This window comes from Eretmochelys imbricata, chromosome 7 (assembly GCF_965152235.1).
Source record: "Eretmochelys imbricata isolate rEreImb1 chromosome 7, rEreImb1.hap1, whole genome shotgun sequence".
NCBI classification, from domain to species: domain Eukaryota; kingdom Metazoa; phylum Chordata; order Testudines; family Cheloniidae; genus Eretmochelys; species Eretmochelys imbricata.
In genome coordinates, this window is record NC_135578.1 from 90,557,451 (window position 1) to 90,581,707 (window position 24,257).

The 24,257-nt window shown below is 42.6% G+C and overlaps 2 protein-coding genes across 2 annotated transcripts in view; both read left to right on the forward strand.

Annotated features, from left to right (window-relative positions):
- Positions 1-10,893, forward strand: part of LOC144267921 (phosphatidylinositol 3,4,5-trisphosphate 3-phosphatase and dual-specificity protein phosphatase PTEN-like) — a 58,620-nt gene extending 47,727 nt beyond the window's left edge. The window contains exon 4 of the mRNA XM_077822363.1: positions 10,728-10,893. Within this exon, the coding sequence (XP_077678489.1) occupies positions 10,728-10,746 (19 nt within the window). The 3' untranslated portion in view covers positions 10,747-10,893. The remainder of the gene's footprint in view (positions 1-10,727) is intronic.
- LOC144267920 (phosphatidylinositol 3,4,5-trisphosphate 3-phosphatase and dual-specificity protein phosphatase PTEN-like) overlaps positions 10,865-24,257 on the forward strand; it is a 32,110-nt gene continuing 18,717 nt past the window's right edge. Inside the window, exon 1 of the mRNA XM_077822361.1 lies at positions 10,865-10,966. The gene's annotated coding sequence lies outside the window, so the exon portion shown is untranslated. The remainder of the gene's footprint in view (positions 10,967-24,257) is intronic.

The following is a 24,257-nucleotide window of genomic DNA, read 5'->3' on the forward strand; positions in this document are numbered from 1 at the left end:
CTTTCATGTGAAAAATGTGCCTAAAGAGTTTTGGGTTTTTTCAAGAAGTGGATCGATTGGGAACAGGTTCAGAATAAAATGACTCTACAGCCATGGTAAACCTAGTTTGTAAATGCCACTCATTTGTGTAGAGAATCCAGGAAATATCTTAATTCTTATGTGGGCAAAGTCTGTACAAACACTTACACTAGGTAATCATAAATTTAACTAGGATTATAAAGGGGGTAATTCAGCACAATATTTGGCCCAAGATAGGAAAAGGATCAAATGCTAGCTTTAGGGCACCATTGAGGAGCAGCACTTTAGTTATGGCATCTATGTATGATATCAGTCCCCAAGACATTGCTTCCCATTGTAGTTACTAACTTTTAATTTAAAAATGAGCAAAGTTGTTGACATTACTAATTTTCTTACATGAATATTGGGGAAAAAAATGAGCTGGGGTCCTGTGGAAAAAATTTTATCATGTAATTAAACTGTCATAACAATAGTATATCTGAACTTTGAGCGCTTGACTTTTCAACCTCAAAGTTGTTTTAATGTAGTTTGTTGTTTGAAATCTCAAATAGTATCTACATTAGACAGTTGCATCAATTTAACTTATAGTTTCTAAATCATTTTAAATTGGTGTTCAAACTGTGCAGATAAAGCCTATTGTAACAATTTGGCATTTCAATTATTAGAAATATTTGTAAATGTAACGGTTTCCTTCATTTTTATTTTCTTTCCTGTCCTTTACTCTTTCTTGATCAGACATCTTAAACCACTTGCTCTCAGTTCCAGTATTCTTATTTAACCCATGTTTTCAGTTTTATCTTCTATTTTCGTACACCCCAAAATTGTAATCTTTTTATTCCCTATCTCTCCTTTGTTCCCAATCCTCTTTAGTATACCTCTTTTGTACTTGTATACAACTTCTTGCAGTCTTCTTCTTTGAATAATTAGTTGTGAAGCTATTCCTTTGTGTGCTCTCTTACTTCTATGCAAAGTTCCTCAACATGGGGAAGGCGGAGGTTTAGTTGCCTCTGGCATGAAGCCACATGCTGAAAACAGGCTGCCTTCTCTTTAGCCTTGAGACCTGTCAGTCAAGTTGATGGATAATCTCTCATGTTTGTATGATAGCCGGGAAGGTGCAGGTTGGTTGCATGTTAAATCATGGCCATTTTCAAGCGTAAGTGGCTTTTCAAAATTTTGAAGCCACTGAAGCTGCTAGGGATTCCCGATGTCAGGATTGGCTACAAAAACACAGCTGTAGCTTGGATGAATCAAAAATAAATAAATTGAAGTCTCAGAGGCTCGTTTACTGTCTTACATTTGATTAGTTCTAATTGGATTTTTAAATAGAAACATAAAATTCTAAATGAGGAAAGAATAGGTAAGATTTACTACTTTGAGTGTCAGTGTGCCTCCTGTGTGAGATTGAAATCTTGCATAACAGTGTCTGAGGCTGTCTGCCTGGTGCAGCAGGCAGACACTTTTTGTACTCCTGTGAAACTGCATAAAAGATGGAGCAGCCGTGGCCCTCCCACCATTCCCTCTTATCAAGTATGACTGCGAGATGGAATCTAGCGACTGTCTAACACACTACTCTGAGAGCTTCAAAACTTGTGCTTTTAACAACAAACTGTGAAGAACTTTTGTCGTCTCCACTTCTTCAAATTAGATGTTTCCTTAAAACAACAACAACAAAAAACCATGCTGGCAATTTCTCAGTATATCTTCCCCCGCCCTCCTGAGCGAGATGTAGATGGCATTAAGCTGGCCAACCTCAACATGACTAGTACCCTTAGAGAATGCTTCACTGGCCATGTTTGGTACCATCATTGCATGTGTACTGGAGCAGATCCCCCTCCCACATGTTGAGGAAGAGAAGATCTCACTCTACAGTGGCATCATTAGCCAGGCCACTCACTCGTGTCAGACTTTGATCTCCAGGAGCATGTGACAATGGAGGTACAGCAGCCATCTCAATCTGTACCTAAGGGAATCATCATCACCACTAGTTGGGTCAGTGGACTTCAAGGCTTCCTGTCCTGGATTACAGAGACCCTGGATACTGAAATCACAGTAATCCAGTAGAAGTCCCAAAAGCTATTTGAAATACTAAGCTTTACAACCATTGCTAGGAACACCCTCCCAATCAATGAGGGCATACTTGAGCTGTGAAAGGTATTATGGCAGACCCTGACAGCTTTGCCCTATACATGTATATGAGTGGAAAGGAGATACTGGGTGATTTCAGAAGGCTTTGAACACTTCTAAACTCTGGGGTCTCTGGTGATATCAGCAGTACAAGAAAAGTCTCTAGGCCCACAAAAGACATGTAAAAGAAAAGGACTTTAAAAAAACAAAACAAACCCCAAAAAACCCCTCCAAACCCAAAAACCTGTACCTCTTCAGACACAACACGTATTCTTCCACCTCATTGCAGCTCTGCATTGTGAACTACCAAGCCCTGTTCACAAAATGTAACTTCCTTAGCTGGGAAAGATAAATTATTTCTGTCTGAAATTCTCCAGGAGAAAGGGATGGAGCTGAAATGGATTATAAAAGGGCTAGGTGGTGGTCAGAACAGCATTGCAAATGACCATGGATGTGTCCAAATATGGTTTGAGATCAGTCACCATGGCTGTCACCATGAAGAAAACCTTACGATTGCTAGTATCAGTCGTTCTAAAATGGCTGCTAGCATTCAGGCTTCCCAAAAGAGGTGCAAGCCACCAGAGAGGGACTTGCCTTTTGGGGGGGAGCTCTTTTAGGCGCAGAACAGACAAAGCACTCCATTTAATGAAGGACTCCTGGGCCACATTAAGATTCGTAGGGATCTGTACGCTAGCTTCTATCAGAAACAATACAAATAGTAAGCTCAGCAAGAGGCACCTTCCTTCTCCTAGAGCAGACAGCCTAACTATCTGCCAAGTAAAAGACCATTATACTAGAGGAGCTGCCTGTTGTAGTCCTTAGGTTTAGTTCTAGTATAACAGGCAAATCGGTATTGATCACCAACAGCTACCCTGTTCATTTCCACACCTTATTCCCTACCTGTCCCCTTCCCCGTTCCTCAAGAGACTTTTCATGAGAGCCTATTCAAAAAAAAAAAAAAAAAGTTGGCCTTTTTGCTTCATCTAGGAGCAGAGCAGGAGATACCTCAGAAGTAGAGGAAGAGACTCACTTTTGGTACTTCCTTATCCTGAAGAGGAAAGGGATCCTATCCTAGACCTGAGGAGACTGAACAGATATATATGCCGCCTCAGATTCAGGATGGTAACCCTTGCCTCCATCATCTCATCTTTTCAGACTCAAGACCGAATCTGGCTGTCCTCACAAGACATGTACTTCCACATAGCTATCAACCTGGCCCACAGGAAGTCCTTGAGGTTCACAGTGGGGCCAAATCACTACTAGTACAAGGTACTGCCATTCAGACTCTACATGGTATCAAGAATCTCCACAGAATACCTAGTGGATGTTGGTGGTGGAGAAGACAGGATCTGAGAAGACAAGATCCACGTTTACTCTTACACTTGGTTGATCAGAAGCAGATCCCAGCAGGAGACAGCAACAAGCCTAGAATATACACATGCACATGCTTTCTCTCCCCCTTTTTGCGTGACTTAGATCTCATGGTGAGCTTTGAAAAAACTCTCATCCCATCACAGATTATAGAGTTTGTAGGAGCTATGATCTGCTCCAAGCCAAAGAGAGCATATCTGCACAAAGACAAGTACCTATTTTTGTGAGGGCTGCTACCAAGATAAAATAAAACCAGCCTATGACCTACAGGCTTGCCTTGGGGTATTGGACCACTTGTTAGCCTGTGGATACATGACAGTACTTGTCAGATTTCACCTGTGGCCCTTATAATTCTGGCTCAGATCAGTCTATTCTCTGCCAAAACACCAGAAGGTCTGAGTACCACCTCATGTTCTCCCTTGCAGAACTTGGATGTTAGAACCCAAGAACATGTAGGGGCATAGTACTGTTCTGTAGCTCCCTCCCTGACTAGAACACTAATCGTGGGTATTTAAGCGACAGCTTGGGAAACCCAGCGGGACCACCTGCAAGTACAATGGCGTTGGTCCCCATGAGACCTGAGACTTAACTCAGAGCCATCATATTAGGTATGAATGACATAGAGGCTGTCCTTCAAAATTCCAGTGCAGCTCCTGACAGACTGTGCCTCAGCAATGCACTATATGAACAAGCCATGAATTGCCAACTCCTCACCCTTCTGTAAGTCATCAAACTTTGGATATAGAGCCATCAATACAAGATCACCCTGATGGCTCTCCACAACAGTCTGGTGGATTTCTTCAGTAAACAGTAACAATCGTAAGTGGTCACTGAAGAGGTCCATCATAGAACAGGTACTTCGTTGTTGGGGGAGAGAACTGTTTGCCGCCAAGGACAACACCAAGTGTCAGAACTTTTGTTCCAGAGGATCCATGAGCTTGCGGTCTTTACCAGACATCTTCATTCTGCAGTGGAATTGAGGTGTGCCTTTTCTTTGATTCTCCTGGTCCCCCACGGTGATATCTGAAATCAAATGAGAGAACTATCATCATTTGCGTAGTCCCCTACTGGCGAGGGTAGTTTTGGCTGACAGATGTGCTACAGATGTCTGTTTAGTTGCTTGCTCGGTTCCCAGACTGCCTGGACTTGATATTGCAGTGCCACAGTCATATACTTCAGACCTGAAGTTACTACGTCTGACAGACTGGATGTTGGCTGGCTAAGTACCATGGATAGCAAGTTCAGGGTATCCTTCTACAAAGCAGGATGACCTCTACCAGAAACACTTACTTGTCTTAAGGTTTTTGATGTGTGGCCCAACATAGCTTTCACCCTGCAGGCTATACCATCAAAGATCCTCTACCCTTTGCTGTGTACCTTTTTAAAATGCTGTGGCCTAGAGTTCAGTTCCATTAAGGTCCCCCTTGCCTCAATCTCTGCTACCCATCCACCGGTACAGTTATGCTTGGTCATCCTCTTGAGTCATGGTCATGAGCCATCTCTTTTGAACCTATCAGAATGCTCTTTCCTTCATCTCACTCTGAAGACTTTATTCCTACTTGCTGTATTCCTTTGGTTAGGAGAGCAACTCTGAGCACTTATGGCTGATTCTTCCTATATAATCTTTCATAGAGACAAGGTGGTGTTGAAGGTTTACGCAAAGTTCATCCCAAAAGTGGCCTCCAATTCAGATGCAACTCAATTAACTAACCTTTTTTCCAAAGTCCCACTCTACACTGGAAGAGAAGTTACACACTGGATGTTTCCAGAGCATTATTTTACTACATCGATTGTCTGCCCACTTATTTCTGTCAATAACTGGCTATTCCAAAGGCCAACCCATTTCAGCTCAGAGAATGTCTGTGTATTTCATATTGTTTTCAGTTGGCTGGTATGTGTGTCTTTCACAGCATCAGGGCTCAGTCCACCAAAGCTCAAGTGACATTCTCCACCTGCTTCAGAAGTGTGCCAGTTTTTGAAACGTGCAAGGCAGTGACATAGAGTAACCACTGATCTTCACCAAATATTTGTGCATTGGACTTAGCCACAAGGGCAGATGCCAAGTTCAGGACAGCATGATTCAACTGATGCAGCTGGTATTCTCTATCTCACCCTCCAGTAGGAGTACTACTTACCTGTCACCTGCAGTGAGATCCACACTGACATGCTTGAACAGTTTTTCTTACCCTGCAGTTCTTCGAGATGAGGATGTCTGTATGAACCCTATAATCCATCCTCCTTCCCTGCTTTCAGTTTCTTCAGCTAACGCAAGTTTCAAAATGTGAGGGAACTGAAGGAGAGTCACAGCCACTCTGCCCTTTATGCCCTTGTACGGGAGCAAAAGAGAACAGGGTGCATGCATGACCTTGATGAACACAGCTATTCCAAAACGTCTGATCTTGCTCATGAAGCATATGCATACTTGAAGGGAGATTTACACTGACTACAGTATCTCAAAGAACCACAGTTACTGTGGGGTAACCGTTATGTTTCAGCAAGATCTTTTAAGTTTGCCATGTTCTGAATTTCATGGATCAAGTTTAGCTGTGGTGTTGAGCTATAAGTGATGTGAATGTAGGGTGTGGTTTTGGGGGGGGGGGGGAGGGAGGCTTTCATATGCTGATCCTTACATACCAAAGTGTGATAGAACCTGAGACTTACCTAATGTACTTATGTTGAACTTTAATCTTTTCTTTTTAGATGTGCTGAAAGACATTATGACACCGCCAAATTTAACTGCAGAGGTATGTTTGTGCTGCCTAGGATCTAGGCTATTAGCTTTTTTCCCCCCTCCAATTTCTCCTTTTATTTTTCTGAACTAAGGAACAGAATAAAACTGTCAAATATTAATATAGTGTTTAGGGGAAGAGAGAAGAACAGTATTAGCTTAAGATTCCTTCATGAGAAGTTTCAGAGTAACAGCCATGTTAGTCTGTATTCGCAAAAAGCAAAAGAGTACTTGTGGCACCTTAGAGACTAACCAATTTATTTGAGCACCAGCTTTTGTGAGCTACAGCTCTGCATCCGATGAAGTGAGCTGTAGCTCACGAAAGCTTGTGCTCAAATAAATTGGTTAGTCTCTAAGGTGCCACAAGTACTCCTTTTCTTCATGAGAAGCTTACTGTGGTGCTTGACACTGCGTAGAAAGTATATTCTTAGCAATTATCTATGAAGGGCTAACAACACAAATAGTTGAAATTTCAGTGTGTGCGCCTGAGATTGACTCAAAGCTAATTTTAAAACAAACTATGAAGTACTCCATTTAATTTGATCAACACTTAATTCCCCAAAAATGGGGACTTTTATGGAAATTGGGAGAAAGGTCCTTTCTTATATACAAGAGTCCATAGAATGAAAATGGAGAATACTAGGTTAAGCCATGCTTATTGGTCAGAAGGTACATAACTACGCTGCAGTAAATAACCCGTGGCACCAAGTCACACAGCCCAGGTCAGCTGACTTTGGTTTGCAGGGCTTGGGCTGCGAGGCTAAAAATTGCAGTGTAAACGTTCCTGCTTGGGCTGGAGCCTGGGCTCTGAGACCCTCTTCCCCCCCCTGCCCAGCCCCAGTGGGGTTTGAGTCTGGGCTCTAGCCTGAGCCCGAAAGTCTATGCAGCAATTCTTAACCCTGCAACCTGAGCCTCACCAGCCACAGCCATGCTGTGAGTCTTTTATTGCAGTGTAGATGTATCCATAGGCAAATTTGCTAGAAAGTTTTGGAATCAAGGTTTTCTCCTGCATAAGGAATTGAAACTACATCACACTTCAGTATTCTGTCTTTGTTTAAATGGGGCTGCTCAGTGTCACTCTGACTTGGAGCTTTTCCAGTTATTGAGGAGATGTTTTGGGTGTTACTGAGAATTCTGCCTCTTGACTCGCAGTTAACTAAAGTCTTTTGGCAGGATATCTGCTGAAAGTAAATTAATGTTGCTGCTTCATGTCCACACTTTTCTCCAGTGGTGGCTCTAGATTCCTGCATGGTAGTACTGGCAGAGGAATGTCTCTGGACACAGTGCATTAGTAGTTCACTTTCATACCATGATTCAGAATGGGTGGATAGATAAACAGAGGCTCTTCAGTATGGATGATCTAAGAGTGTCTGAAGGAGCTTGCTTTGCTTCAGATGGAGCTCTAAAGGGAAACACCTCCAGCATGTTATCTAACAGAGTGAATTTTAGCATTAATGGGCCATGCTACAGCTGTAATCCTTGGGACTCCAGTCTAAATTCACTAGGCTCTCCAGTGCCCTTTTTCTTACCTAGTCAGTGGTATAGTCTCCTTCAGTATTCAAAATTTTCCAAAGTGTGGGGTGTGTGCCCCAACTGAGGAGCATGGACAGAACTCTCAATCATTTTCCTGAGTCTGTTTAAATGTTTTTAGTAGAAGCTAAATCTCTAGCTGTTATGGTTGCAAAGGAAACCTTCAAAACACAATCAGAGGTTAACTGATTCTACAGTATCTGCCAGGGTTTACAGAGAGGTAGAAAACAATAGATTAGCGGTTTAAACTGCCCCATTCATTTCAATGGGTGTTAACTCAGATGTCAGTTATGATGCTTTAAATGTCATCATTCTTAACTATTTCACTGTTTGTCAAAGCATGTATGTAAAGAGAGGAAGCATCCTATTAAGATCAATTCCAGGACTTCCAAGAGTAGGAGGGAGAGACGCATAAATGAAGTTGTGTGGGCCTTTAACAACACATGACCAGATGTCATGATTGCTTTCTTTTTTATTTTTCATTATGAAGAAGGAGCTTAGATTTCAGAAATCACTGATTTACTGAAATCCTTTTAGTCTAGAATATGACGAAGTGTCCTTAACACAGTTGAATGTGTATGTATCATCCCAATTGCTCTATTCTGCCTTAGCTGAGGTTGCTCAGAGTTGCATTACTTTTTGTATTTTTGTCTTTCCTTTCATCACAAAAACAATAATCCACCTTTGATATCTGAGAAAGTGACTCTTAAACTCCCCTTTTATACACCTTGCCTGCCCCGAGGAGAAGAGGAAGCTTTAGTAATTAAGGCACTCAGAAATGAGAAGTGATTTTGGGTGCCCAACATGAAGCATCTCTAAGGTGTCTGATATTCAGAGGGTGGGTTGTCAGCCAAATCAAGTATCTTCCTTGTGGGGCAAACTAAGTCCAAAACAAAATGAAAAACTATCCAGAACAAGACCATGACCCTCTGTGGACCATAGCCCTTTGCCTAGGGTTTGTGTAACCTTTTAAGCCTTTCCTCTCAGGATTCTCTCCCCTTATTTCAGGGATCAAGCTGTTTTTCACCTGTCTTGTGCTTCAGCTTCCCTCAGTTCATGCCAGTGTGTAGGGATTTTCCCACAATCTTTAGGTAGGTGGTGTAGAGGAGCCTGGGTCCTCCCAACTACTTCAGGATCTAGCCCTTGCCCTGGGTCCCTGAATGGGGAATCACCTGGCCATCCCAAACTCTAGACTGTCTTGCTCCACTTTTCCTAGGACCATTTTGTACATTTCCCTAACTCACTTAAGTGTTCTGTGGAAGCTTCAGCTGAGCCCTTCCTAGGCCCATTGTTCCTTCTCGACAAGGAACCATGCCAGCCTTGACTCAGATCTAGTCCCTGGAGAGCTTCCACAACAAGCTGCTTTTCTTTTGGAACTTTCTTCCAGGACTTCCTCTGTGACTCCCTCTCTGGAGGGAACCTTGGCTGGTTCCCATCTAAAATGGAATCTACCTCCAAATTTTGGTGGCAATATTCTGAGAGAGATCTCAGAATATTGTCTCCCTTATCAGTGCCATGTTGGTAGTGGCTAAAGGACTGGTTCAGTTTCCTTCTATACAGCTGTCTAAAGGGTCTAAGACTGTAATCTTCACCTGGAGGTGGCCATTTTAGAAATACTCGCTCTTCCATGTGAAAGGAACCATGGTGGTGCATTTTTATATTGGAGTAGTTTGCAAGACTAGCACTCATTTTTGCTGCCTTGATGGAATCTGAATGTAGTTGTGAAGTGTCTTGGATCCTCCTTTTAAAGCCATGTCAAACTTGGTTCATTTTTGTCAGTTATTTGGGGGTTTTTGCTCTTCCAGAGGACCAAGTGAATGGCCTGCGCTGTGAACCTATAAGCCGTCCTTGCAGTTTTTTCCAGACAAAATGGTACACTGCACTGCACCAGAATTTTCTGCTAAAATAATCTCATGATTCAACCATAATAGTCATCTCTCTTCTGCTCTCATGACCTAAACTGTCTCTTCCAAAGGAATTTACATAACCTGAATGTATGGCAAGCCAGTAAAAAAGACTCTCCCAAAATTGGATGCTTTATTCATTCTTTGTTGGCCAAAAACTAGAGAGAGCGCTTCCAAGGTGACAGTTTCTGACTAGATCTGAGTGGCGATTTGTGCAGGAGCCGGTCTGTCCTCAAAGTCAGTGAGGGAACCTGTTGGGCAGAGAAAATACAGCTTTGTGTGACTAAATATACTGAGCAGCAATATGGGTATTATCTATTTTTGCTTGACACTGTAAGATAAGTGTGTTTTGTTTTTTGGATGCTGCAGTCTCCTGGTTATCACTTATTTCTCTTCTGTTTTCAGAGTCATCCCCTCCTCTTCCCAATTCTAAGTAGTTGCCATCTGTTATCTGATATCGATGTATATGAGTAAAGAAGAAAAATGGTTGTTTTTTTTAAAAGTAAAACCCAGACATTTCAAAGGCCTGGGTGTGTTTTTGTGGTTTTTTTTGTTTACAGTTGGCAGTTATGGTTACGTATTACGCATATTTTAGAGTCTCTTGGACCTAATTACGTGAACATGACCAGTTCAGTCCCTGGGTGAATTGTAATATCTTCAAATGAGGCAATTCTGCTGATCAGTGGGCATGGCTTAACCCTATATTCTTGTAACAATAGGTTCTGGTATAAGATCACTTCTGGAATGATGGATTGTTATAAGACAAATTGTCAGATATGAGCAAAATTGCTCTATTGAGTAAGACATTGTGTGAAGAATTGGGAATTTGCTGGAATTTGAGGGGCCAAGCTATTGGCATGTGCTCCACATCTTGTATACCACCTTTCTGGAATTGATCATTACAGTACTTGTCAGACCACTTAACCTATTCAGTTACTTCTTTAGACTGTTAATTACATGATATGCATTTTGTAAAGTTAACCTCTATGATTAAACTAGTTAAAATGCATTAAATTTGAGACTTCATTGTAAATCTTATCTTCCTATCACAGTTGCACAGTATCCTTTTGAAGACCATAACCCACCACAGCTAGAGCTTATCAAACCTTTTTGTGAAGATCTTGACCAATGGCTGAGTGAAGATGACAATCATGTTGCAGCAATCCACTGTAAAGCTGGAAAGGGACGAACTGGTGTAATGATTTGTGCATATTTGTTACATCGAGGCAAGTTTTTAAAGGCTCAAGAAGCTCTAGATTTTTATGGGGAAGTAAGGACCAGAGACAAGAAGGTGAGTTATTGTACTGTGCTTTTTTACACCCTATCACCCATTCCTTGGTACTTTTTCTAATTAAGATAAATTTAGATGGGATAGGCTTCCAACAGAAGGTATGATTGTGTTTGACTTACTAGTTTAACTTTCAGTTTAAAGAAACAACACCATCCGTGTTTTTGATAAGATTCTATTAAAACTTGTCTCTTCCTTGTTTCTCTTATGTCCAAGAAGATTCTGAATATTTATGCTAGCCATAGGAATTTCAGATCACCTCTTCAAAGGGTGTTTTGCTTCATATTACATCAAGTTGGTGGTGCATGGTGAATTTTCCCATTCACCTATACGGGCAGCAGCTTCAACCAAATGAAAGATAGGACTATTCTAGTTTTGGTCCCTTTAGTGGATGAGCTGTCCAGCTCCTCTATTGCCTTTATTCTTCTGTATTCTTCTGAGGCATTCTGCTACTCCTTTACTTCAGGTACTTGCTAAGGCTGAAATGCGATGAGCCACTGTAATGTATCTGGATTGCCTTAACTATTCAGCAGAACTTTCTGCTTCCACTTTACTTGGCTTCTGTTCTGCAGGGATGAAACTTTCAGGGTAATAGGCAAGGCAGAAGCTGCCGTCAGCATCCCTTTATAGCATGCCTTCATTGAGAGCATCACCTTTTCAGTTCCTATACCAGCCTCTCAATCAGAGGAATCTGTCAATCTCTGAACTGAGAATGGTAGAAGGCTTTTAGGGCCTTTAACTCCTTGCTAGTAGACTTAGTGGCAGCCCTGCAAAGGCTGTCTGGCACAGGCAGGTCTTTGTTCACATGCTGTGGCTACAGCTTGCTGATGGTAATCTCTAGTGCCTCAGAACCTCAGAGTATTATTTTCTCACTTCTGCATCCTAGTCAAAATATTTTCCAGCTACATTGGGGTCTGTCTTTCAAATTCAGATCATCAGTCTCCCTCCTCTTTCCCAATTTCATCTGTAGTGTTACAGCAATTCAGACACCTACATTGGAAAGGACTGGAATTGGTGTGTGTGTGTCAGCCCCAGTCCTTTTCAGGGCAGGTGTCTTTGAATTGCTCTAGCACTGCACAAAAATTATGTCTGAGAGAGTTGGACTGCATTTAGGTTTTTATACATTTCGTAGCATCTAGATCTCTATACAGGTTGACGTGTTGAAAGGCTCTTGGTTGTGGAAGCATCAGTTGAGCAACTGGATAGAAAGGTGGATAGAAAGCTGGCTAGATTGTCGGGCTCAACGGGTAGTGATCAATAGCTCCATGTCTAGTTGGCAGCCAGTATCAAGTGGAGTGCCCCGGGGTCGGTCCTGGGGCCGGTTTTGTTCAATACCTTCATAAATGATCTGGAGGATGGTGTGGATTGCACCCTCAGCAAGTTTGCAGATGACACTAAACTGGGAGGAGTGGTAGATACGCTGCAGGGTAGGGTTAGGATACAGAGGGACCTAGACAAATTGGAGGATTGGGCCAAAAGAAATCTGATGAGGTTCAACAAGGACAAGTGCAGAGTCCTGCACTTAGGACGGAAGAATCCCATCCACCGCTACAGACTATGGGACCGAATGGCTAGGCAGCAGTTCTGCAGAAAAGGACATAGGGTTACAGTGGACGAGAAGTTGGATATGAGTCAACAGTGTGCCCTTGTTGCCAAGAAGGCCAGTGGCATTTTGGGATGTATAAGTAGGGGCATTGCCAGCAGATCGAGGGATGTGATCGTTCCTCTCTATTCGACATTGGTGAGGCCTCATCTGGAGTACTGTGTCCAGTTTTGGGCCCCACACTACAAGAAGGATGTGGAAAAATTGGAAAGAGTCCAGCGGAGGGCAACAAAAATTACTAGGAGACTGGAGCACATGACTTATGAGGAGAGGCTGAGGGAACTGGGATTGTTTAGTCTGCAGAAGAGAAGAATGAGGGAGGATTTGATAGCTGCTTTCAATTACCTGAAAGGGGGTTCCAAAGAGGATGGATCTAGACTGTTCTCAGTGGTAGCTGATGACAGAACAAGAACAATGGTCTCAAGTTGCAGTGGGGGAGGTTTAGGTTGGATATTAGGAAAAACTTTTTCACTAGGAGGGTGGTGAAACACTGGAATCATGAACTCATAATTTCATGATTACTTTCACCTAAGCTGCCTTCCTTTTTCAAATTTTCAACTAGTTCATCCCTATTAGTCAAAATCAAATCTGGAACAGCCTCTTCCCTAGTGGCTTTCTTCTCTGTCTGAATAATAAATGGTCTCCAATACATTCCAAGACTGGTTTGATAATCTCTCTCTCGCGCGCGCACACGCACATGGACGTCTGGGTAGTTGACTGTTATGGAGGACATTGTCCTGTGCTTTGGATGATCTTGTTAGTTTGTAAAAAGATTCATCCACCTCCTCTTTCTTGTTAGGTGGTCTATAGTAGACCCCTACCATGACATCACCCTTGTTTTTCACCCCTCTTATCCTTACCCAGAGACTTTCAACAAGTCTGTCTCCTATTTCCATCTCAGCCTCAGTCCAAGTGTATACATTTTTTATGTAGTAGGCAACACCACGTCCCTTTTTTCCCTGCCTGTTGTTCCTGATCTAGCTGTGCCCTTCTGTACCAATATTCCAGTCATGTGTATTATCCCACTAAGTCTTTGTGATGCCAGCTGTCAGTTATATTTATTAACTAGGATTTCTAGTTCTTCAAGAGATGTCCCTGTGGGTGCTCCACTCCTGGTGTTGGTGCACCCTTATGCCTTTGCTCAGAGATTTTTACAGCAGCATTTGCACGGGCCACACATGCGCGGTGCCTGCCTTACACACTGAATGTGCCTCAATTACATGCTTGTGGCCTGGGCTCCTCTGTTCCTTCTCTACCGTCCCCGTCCTGAGACAGAGCTCAGCAGTCTCGCTCAATTATTTCTCACTTTAGATAGTAAGCTAGTTTTTTTTAGTCAGATAAGTTTCATTTCCCCCTTCTCTTTTTAAAAAAAAAAAAAAAAATTCCTTCCTAGTTTTTTTTTCTGTCTGACAGTTTATACAATGCCTGGCTTGCCATGTTTTAAGACAGGTTTCAGAGTAGCAGCATCCGCAAAAAGAAAAGGAGGACTTGTGGCACCTTAGACTAACAAATTTATTAGAGCATCCGATGAAGTGAGCTGTAGCTCACGAAAGCTTATGCTCTATGTGCAGAGAGGCCATCCCTATCTCTGATGGCCATTCTCAATGTTAACTGTTCGGGGGAGTTGCACGTTCCCCAAAAATGTGCCCACTGCAGTAAACTGAAGACTAGGGCACAAAAGGATATAGACCTGAGACTCAAGTTAATTCTAATGGAGAAGTGCCTCACACCTGCCTCTGACCCAGGTCAGAAGTCCTATTTTAGACAGAGCCCTCCTAAGTCCACTCAGGACAAGAAAAGAACAAAAAACAGCTAGCTTCATCACCTCACAGAGACCAGCCAGCATCCAAACGGTCTCCAACCAGGTCTGTTTCGTCGGTGCCGACCGTTCTGCAGCTTAGCACATATGATGCTCTGGGCACCTCTGGCACTGTCTGTACCTCAGTTGCCAGTACGCACCGCTCCGGTGCCGAAGCTACGGGCTTAAAGTTGCCTGCCTCTTCTAATATGGTATCACACAGCACTGCAAAGGAGTCTGTGCCTTCTCAGCTGAGCCTGTCTTTGCTGCACGCAAAGATGGTTGCTATCTTGGCACTGACACACCTACCACCTATGACTCCGAATACAGTGCTGCACCAGTCGGCACTGGCTGACCCTACTGCACCGCCATTGCATCCAGTGCTATATATTCTGGCTCCTTCAACCTCGGGACCACAATTTATTCATTCCAGCGATTAGCTAATCTCGCCACCTCCAGATTCCTCATTATTTGGTACCGATCTCTCACCGGACCGTTGGCACGGCACCGACAGCTATCCCCTAATCCCTCTCACTTCCTCCACTTCGTCGTCCTCATCACTAGAAAAGTTTATTCACCATACCATTTCTCCCCACTTCACACTCCTACCTGCATGGGACCATGGAGATCAAGATCGTCATATTCCAGGGACTTACCACCCTGTTATGGACATCTGTGGATGGGACCACCCATGCCCTTCCCCGGACAGTGGCATTATTGGAACCCATGGGGGTCCTACAGCAGGTACCACAGTAGCCAGTATAGCCCACGTAGAGGCAACATTAGATCTCCTCCTGTACCCGTTCACGCTTCTGCAGTGGACGGACAGGAGCAACCTGCAACAGTGCACGCAGACGAGGAGGCACCTGAAGCCACCCCAAACCCTCCTCCACCTCACCAGAAGACTATTATGTCCACACCCCCAGCAACAGTGGATGATTTTACTCGTTTTCAGGACCTCTTCAAAAGAGTGGCTAATGAGCTCAAAATCACTCTGGAGGAGGTATTGGAGACTCAGCATGAGCTGATCGACATATTACAACCTTAGACGTCCTCCAAGATCGCCCTACCTGTTAAGGGAGCCATTATGGACCCTGCCAAGAATATCTGGCAAACCACAGCCAGCAAACCCCCAACCTGCAAAAGGGCAGACTGGAAATACTATGTCTCCTCCTCCTGCTCAGAATTCCTTTTCACACACCCAGCACCAAATTCGCTGGCGGTAGAAGCAGCCAACCAAAAGAACAACCAGCAGCATTTCTGGTCCACTCCCTCTGACAAGGACAGCAAAAGAATGGACCTACTCGACCACAAAGTTTGTGCATCATCTTTGCTACAATTTAGAGTGGCAGACTATGCGGCCCTACTGGCCAGATACGATCACTGAAATTACAGGAAACTCATGGACTTTATTAATGACATCCTAGAGGACAAGAGAACAATTCAAAGCAGTAGTCTCTGAAGGGCAGATTATTTCCCGCATTGCATTGCAGGCTGCCTTTGATGCTGTGGACACAGCTGCTGGGTCTACTGCAACAGCCATAGTGATGCACCGGGCTTCATGGTTTACCTCTTCTTCTTTCCCATGCGAGATACAAAACACCATGGAGGATCTCCCCTTTGATGGCGAGAAGTTATTTGCAGCAAAAACCAGTGAGGTGCTGCACACTGTGAAGAATTCCAGAGACACGCTCAGATCCCGAGGCATCCATACACCGGCAACTAGAAGAAGATAATATAGGTATCAGTCTTTCCAATGCCCATGACATCCGGCCTATACACAACAGAGGCCATACGACCACCAGCAGCAACGCCACCAGAGACCCAGGCATCAACGACGCCTCATAACCTCAGCACCGTCCCAACCCCCTCCATCTAATAAGCAAATTTGAAGCCTTGGTCCAGGATATAGAAGAGCTCCCACCCATTCCAGCGCTTATATTTCCCATCCTACCCCTTTGGTCACAGTTTACTCCCATTCTACCACAACTGGTGAGTCATCACTATGGACAGATGGGCCCTAGAGGTCATCCGATTTGGGCTATTCCACCCCCCCTCCTATCCATACCCCCTACCCTGTCCCTCTTCAGGGACTCCTCTCACGACAACTTGCTCCACCAAGAGGTGCAACATCTTCTACAAATAGGAGCAGTTGCAACAATGCCTGATCAGCACAGGGGGAAGGGTTTTTATTCCCACTACTACTTTTTGAAAAAGAAAAGTGGAGGATGGCGACCCATCCTTGACCTCAGGCGACTCAACAAGTTCATCAAAAAGCAAAAATTCAAAATGGTTACCCTCACAACCATAATTCCAGCGCTGGAGCAGGGAGATTGGTTTTCAGCCCTTCACCTGTAGGATGCTTATTTTCACATAACTACACACCTCCACCCACAGGTGTTTTATCAGATTTGTTATGGGCTCAAATCACTACCAATTACAGGGTTCTGCCCTTTGGCTTCTCAACAGCACACCGCATCTTTTCCAAGATTCTCACAATGGCAACGATGCACCTACAGAAAGGAGGAGTCAATTTTTCCTTACTTGGACGATTGCCTGCTCAAGGCACAGACTCTCGGGGAGGCCATGCAAGCCACGCAGATGACCATCCACTGCTTCCAGGGTCTGGGCCTACAAATAAAATAACAAATGCACATGAACTCTAGTAGTTAAGTAGGAGTTAATAGGTGCTCATCTCGATTCCATCTCTCCCACCTGACAGATTCAACATCATAAAGAATCTTATCGCCAAGTTGCAAAATAGGTCACTGTCCGGGACTGTCTGCAACTTCTCGGCCATATGGCCTCTTGTACTTTTGTGGTCAAAAATTCACACCTCTACATGTGGAGCCTGCAGGGTTGGATGACCACTGTCTACAGACCGCGAACGTGCATGGCCTGAACAGACTTCTGTCCATACCTTCCAAAATCAAGGACTCACTCACATGATGGACTCTTCCACACAACCTCTGCTCCGGAGTCCCATTCGTGCAGGAGTCCCCATCTGTTATTACCACGGATGCTTCCCTCCCGGACTGGGGAGCACCCATGGCACACCACACCACTCAGGGACTCTAGTCACCTAGAGAAGCTTCACTACACATAAATCTTTTAGAGCTTCGAGTGGCCCGCAATGTCTGCCTCCAATTTCTCCCACACAACCAGAACCAATGTCACCTACATGTTTTATATAAACAGACGAGGAGCTAGATCTCACTTGTTCTGCACAGGGGCTATGAAACTTTGGAATTGGTGCCTCCATCATGATATCCAAATTTCAGCCTCCTATCTGGTTCACTAAACGCCACTGTGGACAAGCTCAGCAGATCTTTTCCCCTAGATCATGAATGGGAGATAAATGATACCATCCTACACAATATATTCAAAATATGGGGCTACCTGCCACTGGATCTTTTTGCAATTCTGACCAACAAAAAATGCCTGGAATTCTGTTCCAAAGCAGGCCTAGGAAAACACTCAATGGGAGACGCATTCATCATCAAATGGAGCGACAATTTCCTATACTCATTCTACCTCCATACCACTTTTTCACAAAAAATACAAGCGAAGAGGGCCAGGGTAATACTAATAGCTCCTATGTGGCCCAGACAGGCATGGTACCCATTTTTAATGAGGATGTCAGTTTGCCCATCGATTCTTCTCTTCTCTCCCCCTGCCATCGCCCCAACCTATTACCACAACACAGGTGTCAACTACACCACCCCAATGTAACGATGCTGCACCTGAAAGCATGGCTCATAAGTGGTTCTCTAATGAGGAACTAGACTGCTCTGAATGGGTACAGAGAGTACTATTACATAGGTGGCATGTGTGGATTGTGTTCTGCTATCTCCAAAAATGGACTAAGTTCACTCACTGGTGCTCCACCAAGCCAACCACTCCTGCTTCCGCTCGTCTTTCACTAATATTAGACTATATTTTAGAACTTAAACTATCTGGGGTCTCTGCTGCTAGATGTATCTTTATGGAGCTAAAAATTATGGCGTTTCACAATAAGACTGGAGACACTACTGTCTTTGCTTATCCCATCACTAAGCAGTTCCTCAAGGGACTCCAATCAACCCTGGGACCTACACTTGGTCCTCACATGCTTGAGGCACTATCCATTTGAGCCACTTGCAACATGCTCCCTCCTACATCTATCCATAAAAACTCTGGTTTTAGTTGCCATTGCATCTTCCAGACATGTAGGAGAATTGGAGCGCTTATGGCTGGCCCACAGTAGACCATATTTTTTTTTAAGGACAGAGTCACGCTTCAAACGCATCCTAACCTTCTCCTGAAGGTGCATTCTTCCTTCCACCTCAATGAACTTATCCATCTACCAACCTCCTTTCCTAAACCACATGCGAACACTTTTGAATCAGCAGTGCATACACTTGACGTGCGCAGAGCATTGTTCTTTTATTTAGATTGGACTAAGCCCCTTAAGGCTTCCCCTAAACTTTTTCATTTCAATCGCAGAACGATCCAGAGGCTAATCCGTGTCTGCGCAGAGAATATCCAATTCAATAGCAAACTGCATCTGCCTGTGCTACCAACTAAAGAAGGTGAATCCTCCAGCTTCTGTTAGAACACGCTCCACCAGTTCTGTGTCAACGTCTGTGGCATTCTTATGTAATATTCCCCTCACAGATATTTGCAAAGCCGCCACCTGGGCTTCAGAGCATACCTTTGCTAAACATTATGCTCTTACTCAGGGACCCCCCTGACTGACATTTGAATAGGCTGAACTGTGCTGTCTACAGCTTTCTTACCAGACGTTAACTCCGTACCTCCTTAAGAGACGCTGCTTTTTCAGTCACCTGGAGTGGAGCACCCACCGGGACATCTCTCGAAGAAGAGATTACTCACCTGTGCAGTAACGGACGTTCAAGATGAGGCCCTGTGGGTGCTCCACTACCTCCCCCCCCCCCTCCCCCCCCCCCGTTTCGGAGTTTGGAGCAGTCTCCATTGTGGAGAAGGAACTGAGGAGCCCAAGCCCCACACGTTGTTGAGGCAGGCACTGTGCAAGTACTGCTGTAAAAATATCCGAGTGAAAGCCCCAAGGGGCGCACCAACACCTGGAGTGGAGCACCCACAGGGACACTCATCTCGAAGAACGTGAGTTACTGCACTGGTGAGTAACCTCCTCTTCTACTACTTATTCCCCATGCTTCTCTCATTAAGATACTGATTTGATTTCCCTCCATGTTCTCTCGTCTCTTCCTTATCCCTGCTGTAGCTGCCTATGCTCTCCCCAGATTCCGACCCTTCTCCCATGTCTCCATAATGATGACAATGACCAAATCTAGTCCTTTCTCAGCAAACCCCAACATCAATTACCGATTCCAGCTTAGATTTCACTCAACTATAATGAAGTTATATTTTCAATCAATTAATACTAGATAGTCTCTTCCCCTCCCCGCCCCGCCACATACATTGGTCTTACTGAGCAAATAGACAAACAATAATTTAACCCTAGACATTTGGACAGCAGAATTAATGGGTGTAGTATAGGTCTCTCTGAATGGGAAGATGAGAATGACTTGTATTCTGAAATGATACTTCAGAATGGTCACAATTGAACAAGATCAGATATCTAAACAGTGTACTGACTGTTCCAGCAAAACCTGGCAAAGGTAACTAACAAATATCTGTAGAATAGATATGACAGTCTGCAAACAATATGAAAAATGTGAATCTTCAGTAGGTTTTATTAATCTCCATTAATAGTCAAATAGGTAGATGCTGATTGTTGAAGCTGTCATCGTACAGTATGTATGATTAAGCACTGTACAGTAGGAAGGTGACCATCTACATATTCTAGGGACAAGCTATGGTTCAGTGTTCTCCTTTGACGGAGAGTAATGATGAAATCCCTATGGAGGTTCTAGTTGGAAAAAAGAAACACTTGTTAATTTGTATTTATTACAGTGATATTTTGTTCTGATCTGTTAACTAAATATTCTTGTTAGATTGCGTGTATGATTTGAGTCAGTCCTTAAGATCCCTGTCTGTTGTCCCGCCCTCTGTTTTTTTTAAAGGGCCGGGGGCCGGATAATGTTTATCCACACCAAGGATGGTTTTTAGGGTAAATAGTGAGGTCCTCAGATATGTGATCTGAACCACAAGTACATATCAATGTTCTTATGAAAATCATATAACTTTAAACAAAGGGTCAGAGCCCTATTTAAAGTCTCATGGTAAATACCTAAATATCATGTTGATGATGATAGACAGTCTCTGTTCTCTAAGATCTGCTGTCTCCCCTCCACTTTGATCTGATTATTTGCTTGAGGATAATATGCACTAAGTAATTCTAGGAATACTGTTTATAGACAAGTATAATTTTAAAATGTAGTTTCTAAGAGTTTTTGTACTTCCCTGAATGTCCATTATTATAACTTAATGTTGTATTTCAAGTGCTGTTCTTTGAAGATTTATAGTTCCTGATAATTAAAATCCTAAGTGACTTATTGAGAATTGGGCTCAAAAGAACAAACTCTGGCCCAAGACAACCAACTGCCTTTTTCTGTTGGGGCAAAGACCAAAAACTGGCTTTAATTTGATGCTAAATTCTCTCCCCAAAGCAACCCACAATGTGCATATAGCTTGCTTAGAGGGGTTCAAATCCCAGGGGACAGTAACCAGGGAGAGTTTTGAAGTTAACAAGCAAGGCAAATTAATTCTCTCAAGAGTCTTGTGGCACTTAAAGACAATGTAGACAGGAAGTATGAATCCAATTGCAAGAAGAAGTATGACTAATTGAAGAGTACAGCCGCCAGTATTTTTATGGCTCACTTTTCCAGTGTGTCTGTATGGAAGAAGTTTCCCAAAGGCCTTTGCAGCACCAGATGGGTAAGAGAAGCTGACGCTACTCTTGAATTTCCTAGGCAAAGGAACCGTATCTGTCCTACTCTTGGCCAAAATAATGGGAGGACAAGGCAGTTACTACCTCTGGCAGGAGCCATTTCAGATTCTGTCAGTTATCTGGGACAGAACTTTGTTATTAGATACTTTTGGCTCCAAAGACAGTAGAATATGTCTAAGCCCACTAAAGAAAACTTGATGCCAGAAGTACAGGCTGTCAGCCCTTTCCACCTTGAAGTCAAAGTTTGACTCCCCCCACCCCTCCAAAAAAAAAAAAAAAATGGACAGACGAAAGATTAGAAGTGAGTGTTTGAAGTATTGGATAGAAGGTAGCACAGTAGTTCTGTTACCCTGGAAAAGGGGTTTATCATGTATCCTCTACTCTTAGACCTAAGATACCCGAATATAATGCTTTCTAAAATTCAGCATAAAAAATGTATTCATACAAACAATACTTTTCAGCATCAATAATTATTTCAGGAGATCTACTTCCTCCTTATTGCAGTTACAAAGAGATTTGGAGTGCTTCAACCAGTGGTTGATCTGGGAATAGCTAGCTTTATTGCACATGGTGATTTTAAGATGGACATTAAAGCACCATTGTGACAGTGAAGCCAGGGAACTTTCCTGCATGTTCCCATAAAAAGAGGCACTGGCATCCACATCTAGTGCCTCCTCAGAGGTGGTTCTAATAGTAGCTATGGCACTACTAATAGGTTCAGGCTTGGTCCCAGATTGAAGCAACCGTGGCAGTGTTATAGTTTGGGTTGTTTCATACAAGGGCCCCTTTTAACATCTGTCCACGTCTTGATGTTCCTGTCTTTGGAGGAACCGCTCTTTGAGCCAGTGGAGTTGATGTCAAGATTGTTCTGTCTGAATAGATCAATGGGTATGAGTTATGTTCTGAAATGGTGTCTCAGAATGGCTATAATTGGAGATCTGACTTTGTTCAAACCATGTCCATCGTGTCATATCTGAATGATTTATGTCTGACCTAAGAGGCTGATTTAACATATTGTACTCAATATTTGGGTGATATCCTGTGTTTAAAATCTTGCAATGCTTCCAGCTTTTGATGTTGGTAGTGTTACCCCAGTGGAGCATTTACTAGAGGGACAGTGTTAGAAAAAACTTTTGGGTTCTGCTTTTCATGACATACTGTCCATGTTACAGTGCAAAAGTAAAGGGGGAAGGAGCATCAGCACATTTAGAGTCCGCTCAGGAACACCATCCTGGAAGAAATGCTCCATATCCATGTTTTGAAACGTTGGGTCTTTGCATTCAAGTCTCAGTTTATTTTTCCTTCTGGTACTGATGTAGAAAGACCATATCAGTGAATTCAAAACTCTGGCACACGTTTCAGTAGATCTAATTCTGTGGGCATACACTTGCCTAGCATCCATACAATAAGCTAGTCTACTGGGAAAACACCAGCTTCTCTAAGGAATGATATAGATATCAAGGTGGATTAAAAAAAATTTTAAATCAAATTTTAAAATTTAAATTGGATTTTTTATTTAAATCTTAGTTTATTTTTAAAACTAACTTATTTATAATTAAATTTGAATTGATAACCTATGTTAAGGCTTGAATTTATTGTAATCTGTTAGTCATTTGAATTAATTAAAAATATTTTGTACATATTTGTTGCCAACCTTTAAAGAAAGTCAAACCACTGCATCGGTGTAAGTCACTAGCTAAGCACCTGGTACTAGGGATTGTTGAAGTGCTAAACTAGCTTTTTTTATATCAGTAGTCTCATCTGCCGGTGCAAAGAGAATATTTTCTTTTTCAGTTTATTCAACTAGTTCAGCTTGCTCACTAGTTCAGTAAAAGTTAAGAAACCATTTGGGAGTTGAAAAGGCAGGAAAGCTTGTTTTCCTCTTCCACTCTCTGAATAAAAACCAGGTGTGAGAGAAGATCTCCTAGTTCTGAAATTTTTGAAGGGCACAGTGACCAGAAACAGTTCAATTCATTCACTACAGATTCTTTTATTAAATAATTGTTAGTTTTAAATGCAAAACATATTTTTGATAAACATTTTTCTAATGTATCCAGCACATAAAGGTAGTTTTATTTAATTAATAAAAATACTTTTTATGCACTTTTAATTACATTTTAATTTCTAGCCAAATAGAGCTTAACAAAAAATACAAATAAAAATAGTAAATAAGAAATGCTTCATTTACCATGTTCTAACCAAAGTAAAAATTTAAGAATCTGAATAAATGGGGGTTAATTACTTAACGGCATAGATGTAGTGTGTTCTCTTGGTTAGCAAACAGAAGCGATAAATTTAGTGCAAAGGCTCTATTTAGTTGCAAATCAACATGTTGTAATTATCAACCTTTCTTTAGGAAAATAACTCAAATACAAATGCAAAATCTATTTAAATCAAGGTTTCCCTGTTTGCTAATTGAAATCATGATTAAAATTAATTCACCCTAATAGATTTCTCCTCTTTTTTGTCATAACTCTTTCTTCAATAAGGATAAGCAGACATACCATGGACTTGATTCAAACTCTCAAGTATTTTTTTTTCCATAAAACTATACCGCTTAAGCAAATCTCTGCTTTTTATTCCTTCTGCTTTAAGGTCCTCAGGAAAGCAAAAAAATGTGATATTCCACTTTAGCTTAGTGTACCTATCAGTGTGTTAGGACTAGAGGCATAAAGACCCTGCCCTTTGGAAATAAGAGCCTAGTTGATTTGAGGCATAATTGCTGTCTGTGCTGAAAGAAAATTGGTCATTGTTTCCGAGATGTGCCAAGCTGCCACTTGGCAAGATTGGAGGGTTCACCATCTACTTCAACAAGTGTGTTTCTGCCTAAGTTGATACAGCATTCAGAGTATAAGCTGTTACCATATAACTATTTCTCCCTCGATCTGGTCTTAATGTTAGCAGACTTGGTAAGGATTGGAGAGATTCCTGTACAAAGTGTGTGTTCCAGAGTGGAGATGTTATAAGTAGAAGAGGAAACTTTTTCCTGTGTAGCTCCCCCCTTCTGAAGTCCTGTCAA